Source organism: Prunus avium, chromosome 1 (genome assembly GCF_965620075.1).
Source record: "Prunus avium chromosome 1, drPruAviu1.hap1.1, whole genome shotgun sequence".
NCBI lineage: Eukaryota > Viridiplantae > Streptophyta > Magnoliopsida > Rosales > Rosaceae > Prunus > Prunus avium.
This window is the reverse complement of record NC_142284.1, coordinates 56,245,172-56,265,952: the sequence shown is the minus strand read 5'-3', so window position 1 is coordinate 56,265,952 and position 20,781 is coordinate 56,245,172. Positions and strand designations below refer to the sequence as shown.

At 37.8% G+C, this 20,781-nt stretch overlaps 3 protein-coding genes across 3 annotated transcripts; 1 reads left to right on the top strand and 2 right to left on the bottom strand.

Moving 5' to 3' along the window:
• Positions 1 to 3,006: 3,006 nt before the first annotated feature.
• LOC110759570 (F-box protein AUF2) lies at positions 3,007 to 4,302 on the bottom strand. Its single transcript, XM_021961648.2, has one exon. It carries the CDS (start codon positions 4,197 to 4,199, stop codon positions 3,228 to 3,230), a length of 972 nt encoding a protein of 323 aa, XP_021817340.2. The 5' UTR covers positions 4,200 to 4,302; the 3' UTR covers positions 3,007 to 3,227.
• A 4,680-nt stretch (positions 4,303 to 8,982) lies between these two features.
• LOC110759530 (NDR1/HIN1-like protein 13) lies at positions 8,983 to 10,210 on the top strand. The gene has a single exon (XM_021961603.2). The coding sequence runs from the start codon at positions 9,078 to 9,080 to the stop codon at positions 9,894 to 9,896; it is 819 nt and encodes a 272-aa protein (XP_021817295.1). The 5' UTR covers positions 8,983 to 9,077; the 3' UTR covers positions 9,897 to 10,210.
• Positions 10,211 to 16,595: 6,385 nt separating this feature from the next.
• On the bottom strand, positions 16,596 to 19,416 carry TPPB (trehalose-6-phosphate phosphatase). Its single transcript, XM_021961619.2, has 12 exons — positions 19,185 to 19,416; positions 18,731 to 19,052; positions 18,474 to 18,614; positions 18,257 to 18,328; positions 18,051 to 18,143; positions 17,902 to 17,958; positions 17,718 to 17,819; positions 17,526 to 17,603; positions 17,324 to 17,393; positions 17,117 to 17,187; positions 16,928 to 17,020; positions 16,596 to 16,815 (listed from the first exon to the last, which is right to left on the bottom strand). Exons 2-12 carry the CDS (start codon positions 19,019 to 19,021, stop codon positions 16,753 to 16,755), a joined length of 1,131 nt encoding a protein of 376 aa, XP_021817311.2. The 5' UTR covers positions 19,022 to 19,052; positions 19,185 to 19,416; the 3' UTR covers positions 16,596 to 16,752.
• Positions 19,417 to 20,781: the final 1,365 nt, after the last annotated feature.

Genomic DNA, 20,781 nt, shown 5'->3' with positions numbered 1-20,781 from the left:
AGTTGGGACAGTTGTACTAACTTCCCTAACTGAAATGGAATAGCTTGACTGAACTTGTTGTTGCTCAAATTCAAGTAGTTTAATTCAACCAAACCACCTAGAACGCTCGGAATAGACTCATTGAAACTGTTTCTTGACATGTCAAGATATTCAAGATCAGTCAATGATCCAAATTCGGAAGGTATACGACCCGAAAGTTGATTTCCATTCAACATCAGCTTCACCAAAGAAGTCAATCTCCCGAATTCCTTCGGAACCACCCCAACTAAATGATTTGAAGAAAGGTCGAGCACATGAATTTTGTTTGCATTGCCTATCTCAGGTGGTATGCTACCAGTAAGCTTGTTTCCTGCCATTAGTAGGGTTTTTAACTGTGGGCATTGTCCCCAGTTGTGTGAGATTTCACCATACAAGTTATTGTGGCTTACATCTATAAAATCAAGATTTGGATAAACGCCAAAGACTTCAGATACATTGCCTGTCAATTGGTTCCCTTCAAGATGGACTCTGAATAAGCTCGTGCAAGTTTTCAAGCTTCTGGGGATTGGACCAGTCAAATTGTTGTTGTGTACTGAAAAGTTTGTGAGTTGTCCACCTTGGCAAATATGTTGGGGCAAATGACCAGAAAATTGGTTAGTATCCAAGTGCAGTCTAGTCAACTTCTTAAGATTCTCTATCTCTTTGGGGATAGGGCCGGAAAGTTTGTTATCCCGTAGATGTAAGATTTCCAAATTGGTCAGGGTACCGAATGAAGCAGGAATTGAACCATTGAGTTGATTCTCGCTCAACCCTAGATCCACAATAGATTTTAAGTTACCTATCTCTTTTGGAATTGAACCAAAGAGTTGATTGTTATGCAAGTACAACAACTGTAACTTTTTTAAGTTTCCAAATTTTGGAGAGATGCCACCTGTTAAATTGTTGTAAGACAAATCTAAACCCACAAGAGATTTCAGATTCCCTAATTCTTCTGGAATTGAACTGGAGAGTTGATTTCTGTACAAGTGCAACGTCTGTAGCTTTTCTAAGTTTCCAAAGTTTTTAGGGATACAACCAGTGAAGTTGTTGTTGGATAAGAAGAGATGCACAAGAAATTCCATTTTCCCTATATCATCAGGAATAGTGCCAGAAAATTTATTTGTGTAAAGCCATAGATGGGTAAGGGTTGTCAAGTTACCTAGTGATGTCGGGATCGAACCATTGAGTTGATTCTCATACAAATAAAGCTCCACGAGAGATTTCAGGTCCCCCATCTCTTGAGGAATAGAACCAGAAAGTTCATTTTTGGACAAGCACAAGGTTGTTAGCTTTTTTAAGCTTCCAAAACTTGGAGGGATGGAACCTGTTAAACTATTGACGGACAACTTTAGATCTACAAGAGATTTTAAGTTCCCTATCTCTTTGGGAATTTCGCCAGAAAGTTTATTTTTAAAGAGATAGAGGATGGTAAGATTCCTTAGGCGACCGATTTCTGGCGGAATTCTTCCAAACAACTCATTACAAGCTAGATCAAGATAAACGAGTTTAGAGAGGTAACTGATTTGAGGTGGGATGACATCAAAGAGTTTATTCATGCTGAGGTTGAGATATTCGAGATTCGGGAAGGACAAGAATGAGAATTCATGCAACGTACCTTGTATACCGGATGTGGTAAGGTTTATCTTGATGATGCTGCCTGCAGCGTTGCATGAAATACCAGTCCACGTCTTGCATGGGCTTGCATTGGCTTTTGGCTTGCGGAGAAAATTTGTGGCATTTTTTCTGGCAAAGTAAGTCCATGTGGACAGATTATCAAGTGTTTGATTTTGAATGCTGGCTTTCCATTTAAGCAGAGCCTCTGCTTCAGTGGAGCTAGCAAAGCATGGTGTTGTTGAAACCAACTGAACATTAAAGATAAGGCAAGCCAGAGAGGCTAACTTCTCATAAAAAGTTCAAGAGCTCATCTTCTTTTCTTTTGGGCGAAATGTACAATGTAGCGGTTGTGCTTCTGAGATGTATATTTATAATGTTCTTGGCTATGATTTGTCTTCCACTCAGCCATTGGAGTTTCCTTTCATAGGCTTCAGAATTTAGAGGTGTGTAGAAGAATAATGGGGGCTGTTTTTATTTTTTTAATTAATTCGCTTTGAAAGTGAAGATGATTTGGTGAAGACTTTGGATTAATTCATACACTAGCGTCAAAATTAGGGTGCTGGAAAATATTTTCAAAAACGTTACAGGATAAATCGTCCAAAATGGATTACAATTAGGCAAGATCTATGAAAAATCTGTCCGGATCAGGTAGATAGTGGATAACATATGGGAAGGCGCCATTTGAGTTTCTCATGAGCAAATCACTTTTGCTATTTCTAACTAAAGCAGGTGAATACATTGTTATATAAAATTGATCGGGTAAGGAAATTCTAGCTCAAGTGATTAAGAGCAGTTCCTTATGTATTTGAATCCATACTTACCAGATATATAATAATCATGAGTTAACCATTCCACATTGAGTTGGGCCTTAAGAATTAGACTGGCCCTGACTCAAGTAGGTCCAAATGAATTGGGACATCATCCCACATGAATAAAATGAGCAGACATGCGTTCACCATTTTGAGCTCAATTTCAAAGTTGTAATAAATTAGAAATAAATGAATTAAATTTCGTAAAGTATGTATATGTACATAAGAAAAATAAATAAATTAAAGAGAGGAATCTGAGTAGTTAAAGTCCTGAATTGGAAGGGCTCCTGGTTGGACCTCAGTCTAGGCAAGTGAAGGTGGTCATTGTATTTTGATACATTGCTAAGATGACAAATAGGGACCAAATTAACAACAAAGTATGCATGAAGACGTAAATTAGACCAATTAGTCAAGGCGGTGTTGCCGTTGCTTGTACCCGAATTCGATTCCTTCTTAAAAGTTCTTAAATCTCCCACATGGTGACCTTCTAAACTAGTACGAATTTGTTTACTTATTTTTCTTTTCAAAACTTTTCAAAAGAGGGCATGATTTTGTTCCCCCAAAATATCAGCAACGGACAGAAGCTTTATTCGATTGTTCATACAATTGCTCAGTAGCAGCACCAAAGTACCAACTGGTAGTAGTACACTACTTCTACAAATATTTGGGGCCAAAAAAACAAAAGATCAGGATGAATGTACAGAGCATCGAAAACAAAACCAGAAAAAAAAAAAACAAAAACAAAAACAAAAAAAAAAAAAACATTTTAACATTTGCCATGAATAATTAGAATGAGTTCATTTCCAGTAAATAACTCTTGGCCTTGAGCAAAGCCTGTACCACTTCCCCGTAAAGCACATCCCGGCCAAATGCTCCCATCGCCAAATCACCATCCTCCACGTCACCACTCAAACTCGGCCTCACCACAACAAGTGTCGCGCCCTCCACCCATACCCCACCCTTCAGCTCCATTCTCGGCACGTGCCTCATCCGCATCCTCACGCTAGGCACCCTGCTCCTTCCCCTATCCCATCCCTCCTCCTCCACCTCCTCCTCCTCCGCATCACACGTGTCCTCCCCCCCGCACTCTGTCAACCCTTCCTTCTCCATCACCACCACGCCTTCTCCTTCTCTGTCTCTCAGAACCAGAGTTTCCAGCCCTCTCTGCTCCCTCACCACCTCCTTCAGCAAGTAGTGCCTCGCCGATGCCGCGATCAGGGCGCTGATCGTCCACACCACCCGCACCTTCAGCCCTCCGGCGAAGTCCGCGTCATCTCCGGCCACCGGCGTTTCCCCGCCAGCGACGACCGATCGGAACCCGAGGATCACACAGCTTCTCAAGGTCTTCCCGAAATCCGCTCGCCATTTCAGCACCGTGCCCTTCTCGAGCCTGAGATCCCCGGAGGGAAGCTCGATCGAGAGGTTTCGGACGTTGTGGAAGGACCGGAGGATCTGGGCGGGTGAGTTCTGGGAGCGGGCCCGGGTCGGGTCGGGCCTCGGCGAGACGAGGTCGTGGATCGATTTCAGGATGGACTTCAGGAAGGTAACCAGGAGGTGCGAAACGTCGTCGTTCGCCGAGTCCGAGTCCGAATCGGAGGAGATGACTCGGTCGACGGTTAAGAGGAGCGAGTCAGTTTGGGGAACGAGCGAGTTGAACCGCTTCGACACGGCGCGGCAGCGGATGAGGGTCTTGACGTCGGAGACCGAGTCGAAGATCTGGAGGATCAGTGAGTCCGGGAGTCGATCGAAGCCGTCCATTTGAGGGAGTAATCTCGGAGACTCTGCAGAGAGAGTGTGCAGTGCTCTCTCTTTGCTTGTTTTGGGTGAAAATGAGGATAGACGAGAGAGGAGAATAGAAAGGCAGTGCCTTTTTAGAAGAATCGGGCAGGGGTGGGCCCCATATTTGACCGTGAGGGGCCCTGTGGTTAACGCCGGCTCCGGTTTTCGATTTGTTTTTAGATTTCATTTACCTAAGTGAGATATTTTGTTTTGAAATGCGTGGCTGACGCGGCCAGTTATGAGCCGCTGATCATAAATGATAATCTAAACGTAAGATATAACGGTCAACAAGTTACAGACCTACGGTCGTTTAAGCGTAGATCGACGACTTTGCTCTTACGGGTAGAAACGACATGGTGTCTTGAAGCGTTGAATCAAAACGAAGACGGCCCGCAGCTTGAAGAATTGTGAATAGTCAATGTTAAAGAGAAGAGAGACTGGGTCCAAATAAGGTTACAAATTTTGTTGAAGCATATTTGTTAAAGCCCACTTGTTTATTTATTTTTCTATAATTCGTTAATGTGTTAGGTCCCAACTAGAGTATTTGTTAAATCCATCTTAGTCAGATAACACGATCCATTCTGATCTTTTGCCTAAAACTGGAAAATTGTTTGTGGGTCAAATGTGGTTTTATTTTCACTCATTATCCACACAATCAAAGACAAAGATTGCCAATTTATGTCATTAGATCTAACCTAGCGGAATAGGGCCTTGATTTGTAAATCAGTAACCTCATGTTCGAATTCCAATGACACTTTGGTAGTTGTAAAAAAACCCCCTCCTGCAATATCACTTTGGTAGTTGTAAAAACACTCCTCCCTTAATATCGCTTGTATAAAATATACAAATTACAATTACAATTTTTTTAAAAGAAATTGGGAAAATTAAACCTAAAGGGGAGAGAATAAAATATTGATTAAAAATATAAAATAAAAGGCAAGTTCCTCCAACCACGCAATCCTGGTAAGTGATCACCTAACCTTCTAGGCATTTGTTCATCTAACTATGTCCAAAGTTGGGCATGGAGTAATACACACACAAGATTCAAGGTTCTTTTTTATGGAATGTTTCCTTATTTGGAATATGAGACTTATGAATTCGGCAAGTTAGAAGTTGGGGAGGGGTAAGAAAATTGATTAGTAAATATTTTTGCTCACTTTAACTCAAGGTGTACCTTTATTATCCTTCTCAACACCTGACACGTGTTTATGGGCCTAACCATAATTAACTTTTTACTTTGTATTTATGGAACCATAGTTATACTCATGGACACGTGTCAAGTGTTAAGAAGTGTGGTGATGATCAATGGCAAACAAATTAAGGGACAAGAGGGGTCGCACGACCCCATGAAATGGCCAGAAATATGGGTGTGGACAGCATGTGGAGTTCTGAGTATACCCCATGACTAGCTGCAAGACGACCCCAAGATGCACACAAGGTGCTCGACGAAATGCCAGCCTACTTCGCGCTTGAGTTGAGCGCTAAAAAGTCAAATAATTGATTGTTGCTAAAGAGGATAGAGAGAAATTAGTGCAAGATGTGTGTGAGATATATTGAAATAGACATTGTTGCACCTGAGATCTTCAAAAACCCTTCTTCTTCCGGGTGTTAGACAGAGGATTTCTAGGGTAGGTTGGGGTTAATGCTAGAGTATTAGTTAGTGTGTGTGTGTGTGTTTTATGTATTTATTTATTTATAATTTAAAAAAATTATTATTTTGTAAAAAATAATTGGATAGGAATTGACCAATTTGTCCTTAAAAAATGCCTCAATAGTTTAGCCTACAAAAATTTCTACACTTTTACACTATAACCCTATGACCCAAGAATCCTAGATCCGCCACTAATAATGATACACTTTGGGTTAAAATGGTGAGCAAAAATTCTTTCAATTTATTATTTCCCCCAATCAATCTAAACTAGTTCAAATTATGAATTTCATTTCGAAACAATTACATACAAGGGAAGTCAATTCTCTTTTTGATTCCTTATATGTCATTTAATGCATGAGAATTTTAAAACAAGTATTATATCAATAAACATATGAGAAATCAGGAATTATAATAATTATAATACCAATTTGATGTTGTCGTGTTTGTAAACATGTCATTAGGGTTACCAATTGTTTGAGCTAGATTTTTTTCGTTTTCGACTCACACGTATTCTTAAGTTAGATAAAATGTGAAGGATTCAAGTTAATTCGTGTTAAGAATTCAAGATTAGATGATGGTGAAGAAAAAAGGTAAATAATAAAGAATGAATACAACACATGAATGCTAACAACTTTTCATTTTTGTACTTTTTTTTTATATAGAGAAAAGCGATAATTGTATTCATATATTAAGCACAAAGACCATCCGCCACAAGGTCAAATACAAATGCCTGCAAAGGGGCAATACAAATATAGAAGCATAGTAACCATATAGGGTTAATCCAAATATAGGCCACAAAATGCCAAAGAAATTTCGGCATAAAAATCGCATGCCTTAACAAACCAAACATGAATCGCAGTGCCCAAATCTTACAATGCAATTGTCACAAGTACAAAATACAAGTAGAGACTAGAAAACAATCAAACACCCAACTTATAAGGAGTTGATGCAATTATTACAAAAAGAAAACTGCAAACAAACAACCAAAAATCAACAAAGCCACTACCGCAGTTGTTGCCATCACCACCACCACAGCCGTCGTCACCGTCTTGGAGATAGAGAACAGCACTGAGATTGCAGCCTGTTACCCTACAACAAAACCACATATCCACATATCTGGACACAAATATCCTCCCTACAAGTAAAATCACAAATCTAGTATATGGGAAAGGGGAAAAATAAGTAGGGAAGTAAGGAAAGAGAGAGAGGGAGGAAGGAGGAGGAGGAGTTTAGTTTTCAACTTCGTTTCTATTGTTATCGTGCAATGTGCTTTAATGATCAGAATCATTTATCTTCTAACTTACTCTTTAACAATCATCTTTGTAAAACATCAACCAAATTAGTGTTTTGTTGAAACATTAATAAAATGACAAGGCAGCTCACGCAGCGGCTAGTATTGACATCAGAGCGGTGGTGCAAATTTGCTGGGTTGAAAGGCCACCACCGTCTCTTTAGGGAGTACTAGAAGCGGATGGTCTTCCAGGACCACCAAACTAATATTCTTATCTATATTTTGTACTAAGTTAGCCTCTCCACTCGCTTGCTTTGGCTGAGTGTGTGCTGGCCTAGTTTGTTTGTTTCTGTTCATGGCTTTTGCCTCTTAATGAAATTCCCTTTCGTCCAAAAAAAAAACAAAGACAAAACGACTTCCAATTTAGTTTTTTTTTTTTTTGCATAAATAATTTATAACAAGATGAGCTCGATAACGAATAGTTTCGATTATTATCACATTGGAGAATTAAGAAGAAGTTAGGGGAAGAAAGCTTGGCATTCCCTCTATGGACCGGCAAAATTAGGCAACATTGACTTTTAAGTTCAATTTTCAGCCAATGTCGGCATATGGAGCTTTCTCGACTGACGACGTGGTTGAGCAAACACCACCAGAAGTTGAAAACAAAACTGCAATCATAAACCACAGTCAAAAACCTCTGCATCCCAATGCCCCCCACCACAGTCACTTCGGGTGTCAGCATGAGTTGGTGTTGAATTCAATTAGATGAGTTGAAAGACTGTGCAACTACAAGTCATTGAAAAATTCTCCTCTTTTTTGTGTATTTTTCTTCTTCTTTTTAATATAAAAGGTAGTTTAAAGTTTAAACTACAAAGGGAAGGAAGTTTCACACGCTACCAACATGTTATGGGGGTTCAAACCTGAGACTACTAATCTTGAAAAAATCAAAGTCCTTTTGCACTGGATTAAACGCCTTTTATGGGTATTTTTAAACCCAATTTATTTAGGAAAATCGTCAAACACAATTTTGATATTCTTCAAACAAAATTGTCAATATTTTTGTAGTTTTCTCATGTTTTGCAAGTCAAAAACTTTGGGAAGTGGCCTATATGCAATATACAAATCTCAAGTTGCAAATTTTAAATTGACTTTACTGGGAATATTGACAAATTTCTATATTATTTTTTGCCCAAAGTATTAAACTAAAGGGTGGTTGTGTTGTGTATTCTATTCAAGCTGCTGACCAATTAGAGTTACCTTTGGGATATTATAAAACCCAGTTGAGTGTCCAGAGAAAGTGCAAAACTTTGAAATTCAAAGATGGGTGACCAGAGACGAGGTTTGGGTGTAGATAGCACTCATCCACTTCTTTCGAAAGATTCATGCAATTGTATCTTCCGGTCTTTAGGCCCAGGCTTATCGGTTAGTCTAGTTATTTGGCCCATTGTTCCGTTTTATTATGGATACCCAAGACTTGTCCTTGGACACCCAATGACATGGGCTATGGGCTTAGGGTTTATCACTTGCAAAGTGTATCTTTCTATCTCACTCATTACGTAATTCTTTCTATCATCACGTCACATACGTCATGAGAGATATAAAGAGATGGGTTGGACTGGTTTGTGAATCGGGTGGGACTAAGCTCACTAGGGTAAGGTCATAGTGGGACTATAATTTTCCTATGTAGTAATCACAAGAGAGTAAAATCCACTGCCTCTTTTTATTTAGGGTGAATCAAAAAATCATCATCATTGAATTCTCCAGTGGCCATTAGTACATGTAATTGACCTAGTAAACAACCTCTAATAATAGTCTAATTTGGAATATCCTCTTGAGTCAAAGACTTTTGCATGCAACACCCCTCTTTTTCTTCTCTCTACCTCACTGCCTCCCATTTGTCCCATGCAATCGACGCTCCATTTTCCAATTGCTCAACACCACCCTACTTGTCCTCACCACCGCTCCCCATCTTCCCATGGCGGAGCGGGCCCTACCTGCCGGCGACGATGACCCCATCCCTACAACATCTCCCAAACACCCTGAATTCATCCCACCTCAGCCACCCCCACCAAACCCCCAAAAATTGATCCTCTCCAATTCAAACAGCTCCACCGCCACCTTCCGCTCTGGCACCTACATTGTCCGGGTCCCCAAGGACCAAATCTACCGCATGCCCCCGCCGGAACACGCCACCATCGTTGAACGACACCGGGGCTCGGGTGTCAACAAAAAGAGTTGCTCCTATTGTTGCCTCGGCATCATTGCTTTCATTATCCTGTTTATCATCACCCTGGTGGCAGTTATTTTGACCATGTTGGCCAAGTCCGGAGACCCCAAATTCAGCGTCGAACGTGTGGTTGTCAAGGGCAAATTGGGGCGGCCCGACTACAACGTGACGTTGGAAGCCCGAAACCCTAACTCAAGAGTGGCGATTGTGTACAAGGACGGTGGTGGAGCTAGCCTTTATTTCAAGCAAAAAAAGATAGCGAATGGAAAATACCCTTCTCTCTACCAAGGCAGCGGCAAATCCAAAGAAGTTGCCCTTGTCCTCCATGGCTCCAACATGAAATTGCCTAAGGAGATTGAGAAAAGCTTAGAAAGTAGTCACAGCAGCACATATAAAAAAGGGCATCGTGTGAGCTTGTCCCTGAACATGGACATTCCGGCACGGATGAGAATTGGGACGTTAAATAGTAGAAGCAGGAAATTTCATGTGACGTGTGACATAACGGTGGATACATTGGCAAAAGGGACCAAGGTTCTGAAACAGGAATGTCAAACGGAACGTAAATAGCAATTAAAAAAGTTGTTCTTCTTATTGTTCTTGTTGTATGTATAATTAGGAATGAGTTTGGCAGGCATGTAGCGGTGGTAGTCGGTGCTATTCTTTTTTTCTTTTCTTCCTCTTTCTCTCTAGATCTGTTAATTTGAAGCCTGCAGGTCATGAATGCATGGATGGAGCGTCGATCATGTCCTGTATGTGTTTCCATTCCCAGAAGATGATCGATATTGATTCACAGAAAGACAAGCCAAAGAAACTTGTTCGTTTTTCTCATAATTAACCAGTTGTTCCAACATCAGTTGATCATTTGAAGAATTAATCTTCTGTAAGTTGTAGCTGGTCGTTGTCTATAATTACTAACAGTAATTTATATATACATTCTTGCTCCTTTCATAAGCACTAACATCCGCTGATGTAGCAAAACTTGAATTGGCTCGTTACTCGACCGGGTTCACTCTAGTTTTTTCTTGTGAACTCTTTTAGATATAGCAGCTATTCTACATAGAGGTTTTTATTACTTCACTCGTAAGCATACATAAATCGGATTGTTAATTATTCCGGCAGTGGAACATGCATGTTTTTACTTTTTTTGGATTTTGACAACGATTCTATAGAGTTTATGATGAAATGAGTTGGGTCAATCCTTACCTCCTTGTAAGATTTTTTTTTTTTTTTTCACACAGAAATCAATTCAAAATGAACCATGCACACTCGATGGCATAATACTTAGGTTAAAAGATTGAAAAACAAAATTGAAATTTGGATTGAACATATAGATTTACAAGGGTACAATGTAGTTGTACAAGACCATATATCCGAGATTAGGATGGCAATGAGGCGAATCGGGGAATTGGGTATCCCATTCTCATCTCCTTCCCTGTTAAGTTTTTCTCCCACATCCTCGCCTCTATACTCGTACGTAATATTGAAATTGGGGGTTCCCCATCTCTAAATTTGTTGGGAATGGATTCTCCAACCCATTCCCAATAATTTGTAAATGAGAAAAAAAAAAAACGAGGGCAACAAACAAAATAAAATTTTAGTGGGAGTCGTGAAGTCACTCTCACATTCAATCCCCATTGTGTGAAAGACTTGTACATTACTTATTCACCATTCATCTATAAGAATGGTTACAAATTTTGACCCATGCAAAACATAAACTAAAAGATCACTGAAAATTCAATCAAACAAATCATGATCCTCCTATGAGTTTTATTTCGGCAGCATGAAATTGCATAGAGTTACATGAGTAGTAATTAGGGTTAAGATAGGAAACTACAGCGGTAGAATTCTATAGTAAGGGTCTTTTCTAAGGCCTTACATGATGCCATATCTCTTAACTATTAGATCAAGTTGGTTAGTTGTTTGATCAAATTGGTTAGTTTGATTCAACGGATAAGAGATAGGGTCTCATATAAGGACCTTAAAGGCCCTTATAGAATGACTCAACTACAACGCGCCTGCGGGAATAAAAATAAAATAATAGGCCCGGTCTGGCCCATCTTGCCAGTAACTCAGTACAAAATCCAGCTCCTCTTGTCTGCCACTTTGGGCTAAGGGCCCTAACAAAAGGCCATTATAAACAGCCACATCAAGCGAAGACATCAGCCACAAAGCACGTTTCCTTTGAATCATTCTCCACATGTCATCATCATATAATTTATCTAACTTAACATAATCTCAATCACAGAAGCTCAGGTGCACGAGTAACTACTCATAAGAACTGGAGCTACATATTCCTTACATAACGTAACATACTTAATTTCATTCTCTTGTATTGCCTGTTTAAATAACACCCCATCTTTATACACAGTGATTTGTACTAACACAAATTTCCATCCCTTCTCTTGCAACCAAAGACTGAAAAATAAACACCCTCAGCCTTTCTTCTTCCTGCCAACCCAGCTCCTAATCCCGTTATGATTAGAATTCAAAAGTCGACTAGAATATTTAGTTTTTTTTTATATATAATTTATAATTAGTTCCTATACCCAAGGGATTAGGTCCAAGCTACCTGCAATGTGAGCACCTTATGCATCTGCTCCCTTTGTGAAGATCATTCAGCTAATCACATGGGTAATCAATCAAAGATGTATATTTACCCAAATCTCGAACACATGCATGCAAATATATATACTTGTTTTACTGACCAACTCCGTACATAAATGATCAATTTTTATTACCTCATATATGTGTCGACAGTGTTGCACCACCCTCTATGGAGGGACCAGATTTCCTACAGCATGACACGTTTATAAATTATGTACATCTAATTCTGTAGTCAAATACTCGATGCCAGAAACCATGTTAAAAAAAACTTTAAAGACATCCTTTATTTGTTCCCAAATATTCAATTCACAGAGATCCCTTTCTTTTAAAGAGACTTGTCTAACCACATGGAGGAGACCTCTCCTCTCACTACATATAACACGTACACACTTCTCTCTAAATACACTTTTATTGAGAGTTTGGTCTTTTTATAACCCTAATATTTAATATTTCTTTTTTAATTCCCCCAGGTGTTTGTTTGTTGGCACCCTAGAGGGTTCACTTTAAAATATTTGAAGTAAATTAAATTTTTTATATAAACGATATCCTACTTTAAATTAAACTCAGTGCATATAGTGAGGAGCACATCCGCTATATGCAACTTTGCTAAGTCCATGTATGCATTGATTAAATTAAATTAACTAACTCGAAAGACTTTTCTTTTCTTTTTTCTTTCTTTGGGTTTCTGTTTGGTTTGAGACACATCATATATATGTTATGTCATGGATGATGATTCGAGGGAAATGAAAATTTAAAGCTGCAGAAAGTGTGATACAGGGAGTTTTAGTTGGTCGAATTGTCCTTGATGAGGTTTTTTTATGAGAAAAACTCCCACCAATAATTGGGGGCCTCATCAAGCTAGAAATAATAGAATAGCAGGACTTTGTTTATTTCTGCTTCAGGAGCCAATAATGGGGTGTAAGGAAGATGAATCTAAGTGGGAGACTTTCTTTACACGTCTGAAAATAGGGCAGAGGTTTTCCATGGCTTGGAAGCATGCTGGGTGTCCCAATACAAATTAAAACCCATGTCTTCTTCATACCGAGCACTTTTAGTGGATTCCAACTCCTCCTTCAACCATATTGGGATCCCTATAGGCCACCTAGCAATAGCCATAGCTAAAAGCTAGCTCTCATTCATATATAAGCTTAGTGGGTTTCCCTCTCATCACCTAACCCTATGAAAATAACACATATTAATATTCCAATGACAAATTGCATCCAATAAAATACTTCTTTCTAAGATTCTTCCATTAATCTTTTGATGTGGGTTCTCCCAAATCTTGGTGCCCAATAGCTTAGGTCTATATCTCTCTTTCAAAAGCCATATGCTCTTCTGTTCACTCATTTTCCACCCCCTCTCTCTAATATCTTAACCCTAGCTCTCTGGCTACCTTGGATCTTATATATATTTGTTTATGTAATTGGGATCTTTTTATATATTTGTTTTTGTTTTGGATCAAATTCAATATCCATCATTTGTGCGATCGGTTTAAAAAGCATAGCTTCTTTATTTGCTTTTGGTTTATAAAAAAATGGGTTCATGGTAAGTAATATTGTTCCTCTGTACCCTAATAGTGGTGCCAGAAATGAATTAAAACTTAATAAATTTAGGTCTCGTGCGGTCCTCTTTCCATGATCTCTTGTCTGAGACAAGGGTGAAGATGAAATGGTATCTATGAAAGGAAGCAACAAGATGGGGCTAAAAGATTTAATAGTTGGCTATGGCTTTAGGTATATGTACTGAGGTGCATGTGTGTTGCTTAAAATACACATCAATCATCAGTTTAAATTGGTTCTTCTTTTTCATCAAATCATCCCCTCAATTATTGGTATAGCTTCATCACTGTGTGCCGACGGTAAAAGTTTGCTTATATTTTGCTGTGATTGAAACATACATAAAATGTTTACCCAATCTGTCTTATGCGTGTGTGGCTGTTATTTTTTACGCAAACAAATTCACACATAATATTAAGTAAATTCTTATCGTTTAAAGTAATATTTTTTACTTTGTTGGAAGAGATCCCAAGTCCGAATCTCTCCTCAAATAAATAAACGACAAGTTCATATGGAAAAAGTTTGTACCCTGATGAATTAGCTTAAGTTTAGGCAATAATGATTGAAGCACAAATTCATTTTGGAAATCATCACTTAATGATTGTGAACAATTAAAGAGGTGGTAAGTGAATATGATATATATATTAAAGGTACATATGCACTTACTATTCACGATTTGCAAACAAATCAAAGTTTAGGCAACAGAATCATTTTCCTAATTTAGGGTTTTCTTAAAGAATATATGATCCCAATCATAACTAGAGGATGTACAGCATCTTTTGATGGTGCCATTTTAGGTCTCATATTCCTTGATGATACAATCATGCATAGACTGATAAATGAGTGAGGACAAAATGATTAGCACAAATGGAAATCCCATTGGGACTTTCAATGTTTTGGCTTGAGATGCCTTGTTGCCAGATTAAGAAGATACTTAATGGTTGGGTTGTGTATGGAGATGATGAATATATGCCTGCTAATTATGTAGGAAAAGATTGATAAATGTGAATGAACAAGGCCACTAATACGTCCTCCCAGCACAAGATATTTGTTTTAGCATAAGCAATGAGGGTTTTATACAAATATATTCATGGGGTGCCTCAGGATTTTGAATCTCTGCTCACATAGTAGACGAACTACCTCACTAATGACGCCCAATAATTTAAAATAATGCATGTGGGTTTGGAGCAAAACATGTAAACGTCATCAACTTGCATACATTTAGGGCAATAGTCGCAGTAATTATTCATATATTAAAAGAATACCAATATAGAATTCATTAAGTTCTTTACTCTTAAAAAAAAAATCACAAAGTCTTAAACCTCAATTCAAGAAAGTGTTGATATTCTAATGTTTGGAGAACACCATTCTGCCTAACTATTTGGGCATTTTGACAACTGTGAATAGATGCTTCCTATTATTGAGGGTTTTAATAACATTGAGTTTGTGTGGACGGAATCACCCAATAAACATTGGTCATTTGAAACACTCAATTCAAGATTTCTCAATTGTGCCTTTTGACTTGCATATTTTTCTATGCTTTTGTTAGGTCATCAAGTGTAAAATCACAGAATTAAATTAGACATAAGAGGCCTATAGATATCGAAGAGGATCTCAGAACACAGCTTCCAACACCACGTTAATCCAACACCAAATATAATTAACTTATTATTAATATACTTGGTCCCCAATTAAGTTCAGGTCTTGGATTCCCTAGTGCATGCAAGACAGCTTTTATATGCAATGTGCCACCAAACTTGGTGCCCAAGTTCAGTTCTTCAAGTTAAAAACTAATATAAAAAAAGTAAAAATTTGGAATATGTAACTTCATGGTCCCCATCTTCATTTACATAATCACATATATAATCTTCTTCTCACAAGAGGCTTGTAGTTTAAGCAGTTAAGAACATTTATTCTTGCACCAGAGATCCTATGTTCGATTCCCCCTTTCTCCAGTATAGCTTGTATAAAAAATATAGATTCTCCCTCTCATCAATTACTAATAAAACAAGTTCAAATGTTCATTATTATACATGGAGTAGGGTCTAAATCACTAGTGCCCCTCTAAAGAGACATGTCTTGATTCCATAATACAGGTGGAACCAAGTTCTATAGGATGCTAGGATTGGAAATAAATAAATAAAAGAGTAAAAATACAAATAAAAAACAAGAAAATGGCTCAATACAAGGAAACTATTTGCCTTTTCCTACATGTGAAGGGCAACTTCCCCTCCTCATTGACATGATATGTCTCTATTAGCATTTCGTGGAAGGAGCTGCATGAATCGCTTTCAAATCATAATAATTCATTGATTTATTAACTTCAATTTGATTTGATAATCATACTATTTTCATTACTTTATAGGAGTAAAATTACATGTCAATTCAGTAATATAAGCATTGTCCTTTCTAAAATAATGATGCTTGCATATGCGTGTAAAAAGATGACTCCAAGTATATACATGTCAATTCATAATTGTTTTGTTTTAGAAAATTAAATTGTCATCTCTATTAAACAATGTTAGATTATATTAGTCGTCATTCGTTAAGTACATTATTCACGTAGATACATCATATGTACTTACGTACGTGTATAATCATAATAGTGCACCTACTCAAAGAACCAAAATCACAATATAATAAATAAAAATCCGTTTTTAGTGAAAGAAAAAACATCTTATATCAAGGGATGAGAATCCAAATGCCCCTATTTTCTTTTAACGTGCAACAAGAAAAAGATGATGGGTAAGTACGAGACGAGCTATAAATTTAGACTATACAGATTTAATCTTAATCCCAAACGAAGAATGGCAAGCATTGCATTACAAATTACAATAATGATATGAGCTTTTTTGCCCATGGTCAATTTATTTTAACCTCGAAGGGGCAGGATAATTTTGCATAGGCTCGAGGCATGTATATAGGCTTTGACATTTTGTTGTTGTTGTTGTTAAAGTCGTACGTTTTTCAGTTTGACAAGTGCATTTTTCAGTTTGACAGGTGCAATATGAAGCTACTACACAGAAAAACGGCCATGCAGATGGATGTGTATGGTTGAGTAGACAAATAGAGCAAGGCAGTGAGAGAGAGAGAGAGAGAGAGAGCATTATATACAATTTCCAAAATTAATTATGGGATCGAGTTCAATAATTGATAACCACTTAAAAAGAAATTAGACTGGATAATTCAAGCCACCCTTGACAAAATTTCAGGGTGGGTTTCAATCAATTTTTTTCTCTATTTCAAGCCACCTCTCTACGAGTCTAGTTTCTTTGTTGTTTGGACAATCTTTTCCACTCCACCAAACGCCGCAAAAAGTCCTTAACCTGTGAAAGCAATGCAATAATACAATACATTAATTAGGTTAAAACCAAATTAAAAAAATATATCAAACAGCATAAATTCCAGGTTGGGGTTCAATAGTATTATTATTCTTACCTCTGCTGGTTCTTGTAAAGAATAAGACGCATTTGTTTCTTTTGGAACTTTAGAAACCAGAATTCCAAACCCCTGTCCTCTGTCGCGTAGCACCTGTAATTATTTTAGATGTGACAATACGTTAGACGAAATGTATGAAAATATTGACAAAGGCAAATTAAAGAAATAGAGGGAAAGAGCATTTGATACCTTGAAGGCATCCTCATCTGTTCGATCATCTCCAATATAGACTGGTAGCACTTCATTTGAATTCGCATATCCTGAAAGGACAATAAACAGTTTTATTAGATTGATACGGGCAAAGACGTGCTTTTGTGAATATTGATTGATGTGAGTCTCCGTGGAGAGAATCAATAGTAATGTCGTTTTAGAAGAAAAATATTGACTCAAGCTCACCTAATGACTCTAGCAAGAATTCAAGAGCTTTGCCCTTGTCCCATTTGATGGTTGGCCTGATCTCTAATACCTGTTTTAAATCCAACACATGAAGTTAGGCAATTGCTTATGTGTTTAAAAATTTACCATGTCCATGGCCATGCAAAAATTAACTCAACTTTTTGATCAAGAAGATTGATCTCAATACAGGTAATGATAGTACCTTTCTCCCCTGAGTCAACCTCAGCTTTGGATACTCATTGAGCACTAGTCTGACTTGCTCTGCTAAAGCAGCCCAACTCTGGCAAACAAAAATACCAAAAAATAAAATATATCATTCATCAAATTATGTGACTAAAACATGTTAAAATTAAGAAAATAATTTTAAAAAAATAGGTGGGATTTATTTGTTTACCTTCTCATCAACACAACGAAAGTGTACTGATAAGCAAAACTTATTATTTTCCACCCTTGCTCCTGAGATGGATCTGGTTTTCTCCACTAAAATTTTGCACACCTATTGGAAGGGTTACACAAATTCAGTCCCTAAAACACATCTTTTTTATATTCATTTTTTTAAAAATTATTTCAAAACAAACCTCATCAATCATTGGTACGAACTCACTGGCTGGTTGGAAGAGAACTGCTTGATTACCCTGAGTAATTCAACAATAAATAAACTCAAAATCATAACAAAAAGTAATATTCAATAGAAATAAAAAGAACAACGATGAATAATAAAGCTCACATTCTTATATTTGCTACTTTTGGATGGTCCTTTGATGTCCATCCCATGGCTGCCTGCATAGTAAAGCTCTCCTAATTTCACAAAGCTATGAACCTGCAAATTTGTCCAAAAACACAATAACCATTATTGTTAATATATTTCCAATCAATCATTCAAAAAAAAAAATTATTATTTTATTTTTCTGTTTATATAAAGAAAAATTGTACCTTGTCTCTGCACCTCCCGCTGACTATTGCTGTAGGAAAGTATCTAGCAGCAGCCTTCACAGCGTTTCTCATCTGACCAAAATGACCACAGTAGTTCAGAAGCTATACATATACATATACACATCAGAAATACATACATATACGTATACATATACATATGTATTTTATTTTTTGTGAAGAAAGTTGAGCAGATTCAGGGTAGGAGTGAAAAATAAACCTCTCTGGACATGAAAGCTCGATCTGGGTCCTCCACAATGGGGGAGAGGGTCCCATCATAGTCAAGAAACAGCACAACCTGCTTGCCCTTGGAATAATTTGTTATCTCCTCGAACATGCTCATAGCCGAAGGATGATGAAGCTGTATATATGTGTGTATTTCCAAGACCATCAAAACAGAAACAAATTAATCAAAATTGTCAACAACAAAAAAACAGACACACACACACAGAGTTGCATATATAGGGCAATGCTTACATTCCAAGAGCTATAATCCACAGTTTCAGTGGCAGATTTCACACGAGGTGGAGAAGAAGCTCTCAGAGAGTCAACCCAAGCATTGACTCTGGCAGCTCCACCTTCTGTCTCAACCTTCAAAAGCTTAATGTTCCTGGGAATGGGGAAGCAGCCTCCTCCTCCTCCTGCCTCAGCAGTCCTTGGCTTCGGCACAGAGGAAGAGAACATGGACTGGTTTGCAACAGTCACTGTAACAGCCACTGTAACAGCCACACTTTTCGCTTTAGAAACAACCACATTTTGGTTGGTCATTTTTGTTTCTCTTCAAGTTTCAGTTCAAGCCCTGCATATATACAAAGAAAGCAACAAACTTTCAAAACTCTAGCCACATCAAAGCAAACACAGAACTTTTAATTTTTTTTCATTTGACGGAATGATTTTGAGAAAGCCCATTTGAATGATTGTGTTTATATACCTTGAAAGACTAATGAATTTGAGGAAAAGGGTTGGGATTGAAAGAGGTAACAGAGGAAGAGGAAAAGAGAACAGAGAAAAAACAGAGGAGTTGGTTTTTTGTTTGTCTTCTTTGTGGTTGGGTTCTTGTGGAGGAAACAGAGGAAGGGCGAGGGGTTTAATAGAACAAAACCTGAGGAAAAAGGTTGAAAAATCACAGCACACGCGCACTGGCTTCACAAGTATTTGAAATGGGGTCGCTTGTCAATTTATAACTGTGTTTCACGGCACTACCTGACGAAAGTATCTCTCTTGTTAAACGCCTGTACTTTTCGGCCTCAATATTGTAATAGAATGGCAAGGAGGGACCACCGTGACCCCAATGCAATGCACCCAATAATAACATCCTTCAAACAAACCTTTGTAATCAGAAAAATAAAAAGTAATAATTTTCACTAGAGATACCCTGAAATTGACATAAATCCATTGCTATTTCTAATTTTCAATACCACATGCTTTGTCTCATAACGGAAAATTATTGTGTGGTACTGAAATACGAGTAATATTTTAGTGTGACGATCACACTGCAACGTTGTATATTTAACTTAAGTGTTATAATATGAGTGAATGATATTTATTCAATCATGGCATATGAATTGATTACATTACGTGTTGTTCCCGTTTATAATTTGTTTAATGAAACCCTCAAAATTAAGCTTAACACAAAAGTGCCCTTTAGAAAGAGCCCATAAAATTCTGTGAATATGTATGTGAACTTTCTTCTTAGGCTGATCAATCCAGGTTGAATCAAACGGCTAGGAGACTACTTCCTTAAAAGTGTGGCGGGTGAGAGTTGAATTCTCATGGTGAGTGTGGAAACGTTTTTACCACTAAAGGTTTTTCTAATTTTAAAAAAAGATTCTCTTGTCGAAACGAGTTAAAGTGGGATCTAAACACTGCGTAGAAGATGTACCATTTCTACCTTTGACCAACCAAAGGTTTTTTTTTTTTTTTTGGGGTCTGAACCACGAGGTGGTCCTGGATAGGCCTCAACTATGGGTGGCACCTTTAAGCCTTAACCACAACCCAGACTAATCCCCGCTCACACCGGATCAGCCCGTAAGGGGTAAAATGCTGGCCAAAGTGGTGACTCCGTACAAGAGCAGAGATCGAACCCCTGATCTCTCTTAAGGAATGAGAGTGCCGAACCACTCACACCAACCACTTGGTTGACCAACCAAAGGTTTTAACTTTACGCATTTCGTTGAGTTTCTACAACTTCTTGACAAATCTGTCTTGCAATGTTCAGGTTATTCCATTGTTTTCCAAGTAATTATTTTAATACAAAATTTCCTACCAAAAGCATAACTCCAAATAAAATCATCTTCTACCTCCGGACAAGTGCAATCCAAAAATGAAAAAGTGCCAAATGAAATACGTGTAATATAGTGAATGCAATCATCTCCTACTTTCCTCTTTGTTTATAATGACATCCGCACAATAATAACTTTCACACATCAACGAGAGAATAACTGTATATATAAGTACATATATAAATTGGATGCATATAATCCACATTATACAATGCAGATTTTGAGTAGAGAGGTCCATTATATATA

Coding starts and splice junctions, on each gene's coding strand:
- TPPB (XM_021961619.2), bottom strand. CDS start 19,021: ATGACCAACCAAAATGTGGTTGTTTCTAAAGCGAAAAGTGTGGCTGTT. Junction 18,615..18,730: donor TGGATTATAGCTCTTGGAAT/GTAAGCATTGCC, acceptor ACATATATACAG/CTTCATCATCCTTCGGCTAT. Junction 17,820..17,901: donor TCGTACCAATGATTGATGAG/GTTTGTTTTGAA, acceptor CCCTTCCAATAG/GTGTGCAAAATTTTAGTGGA.
- LOC110759530 (XM_021961603.2), top strand. CDS start 9,078: ATGGCGGAGCGGGCCCTACCTGCCGGCGACGATGACCCCATCCCTACA.
- LOC110759570 (XM_021961648.2), bottom strand. CDS start 4,199: ATGGACGGCTTCGATCGACTCCCGGACTCACTGATCCTCCAGATCTTC.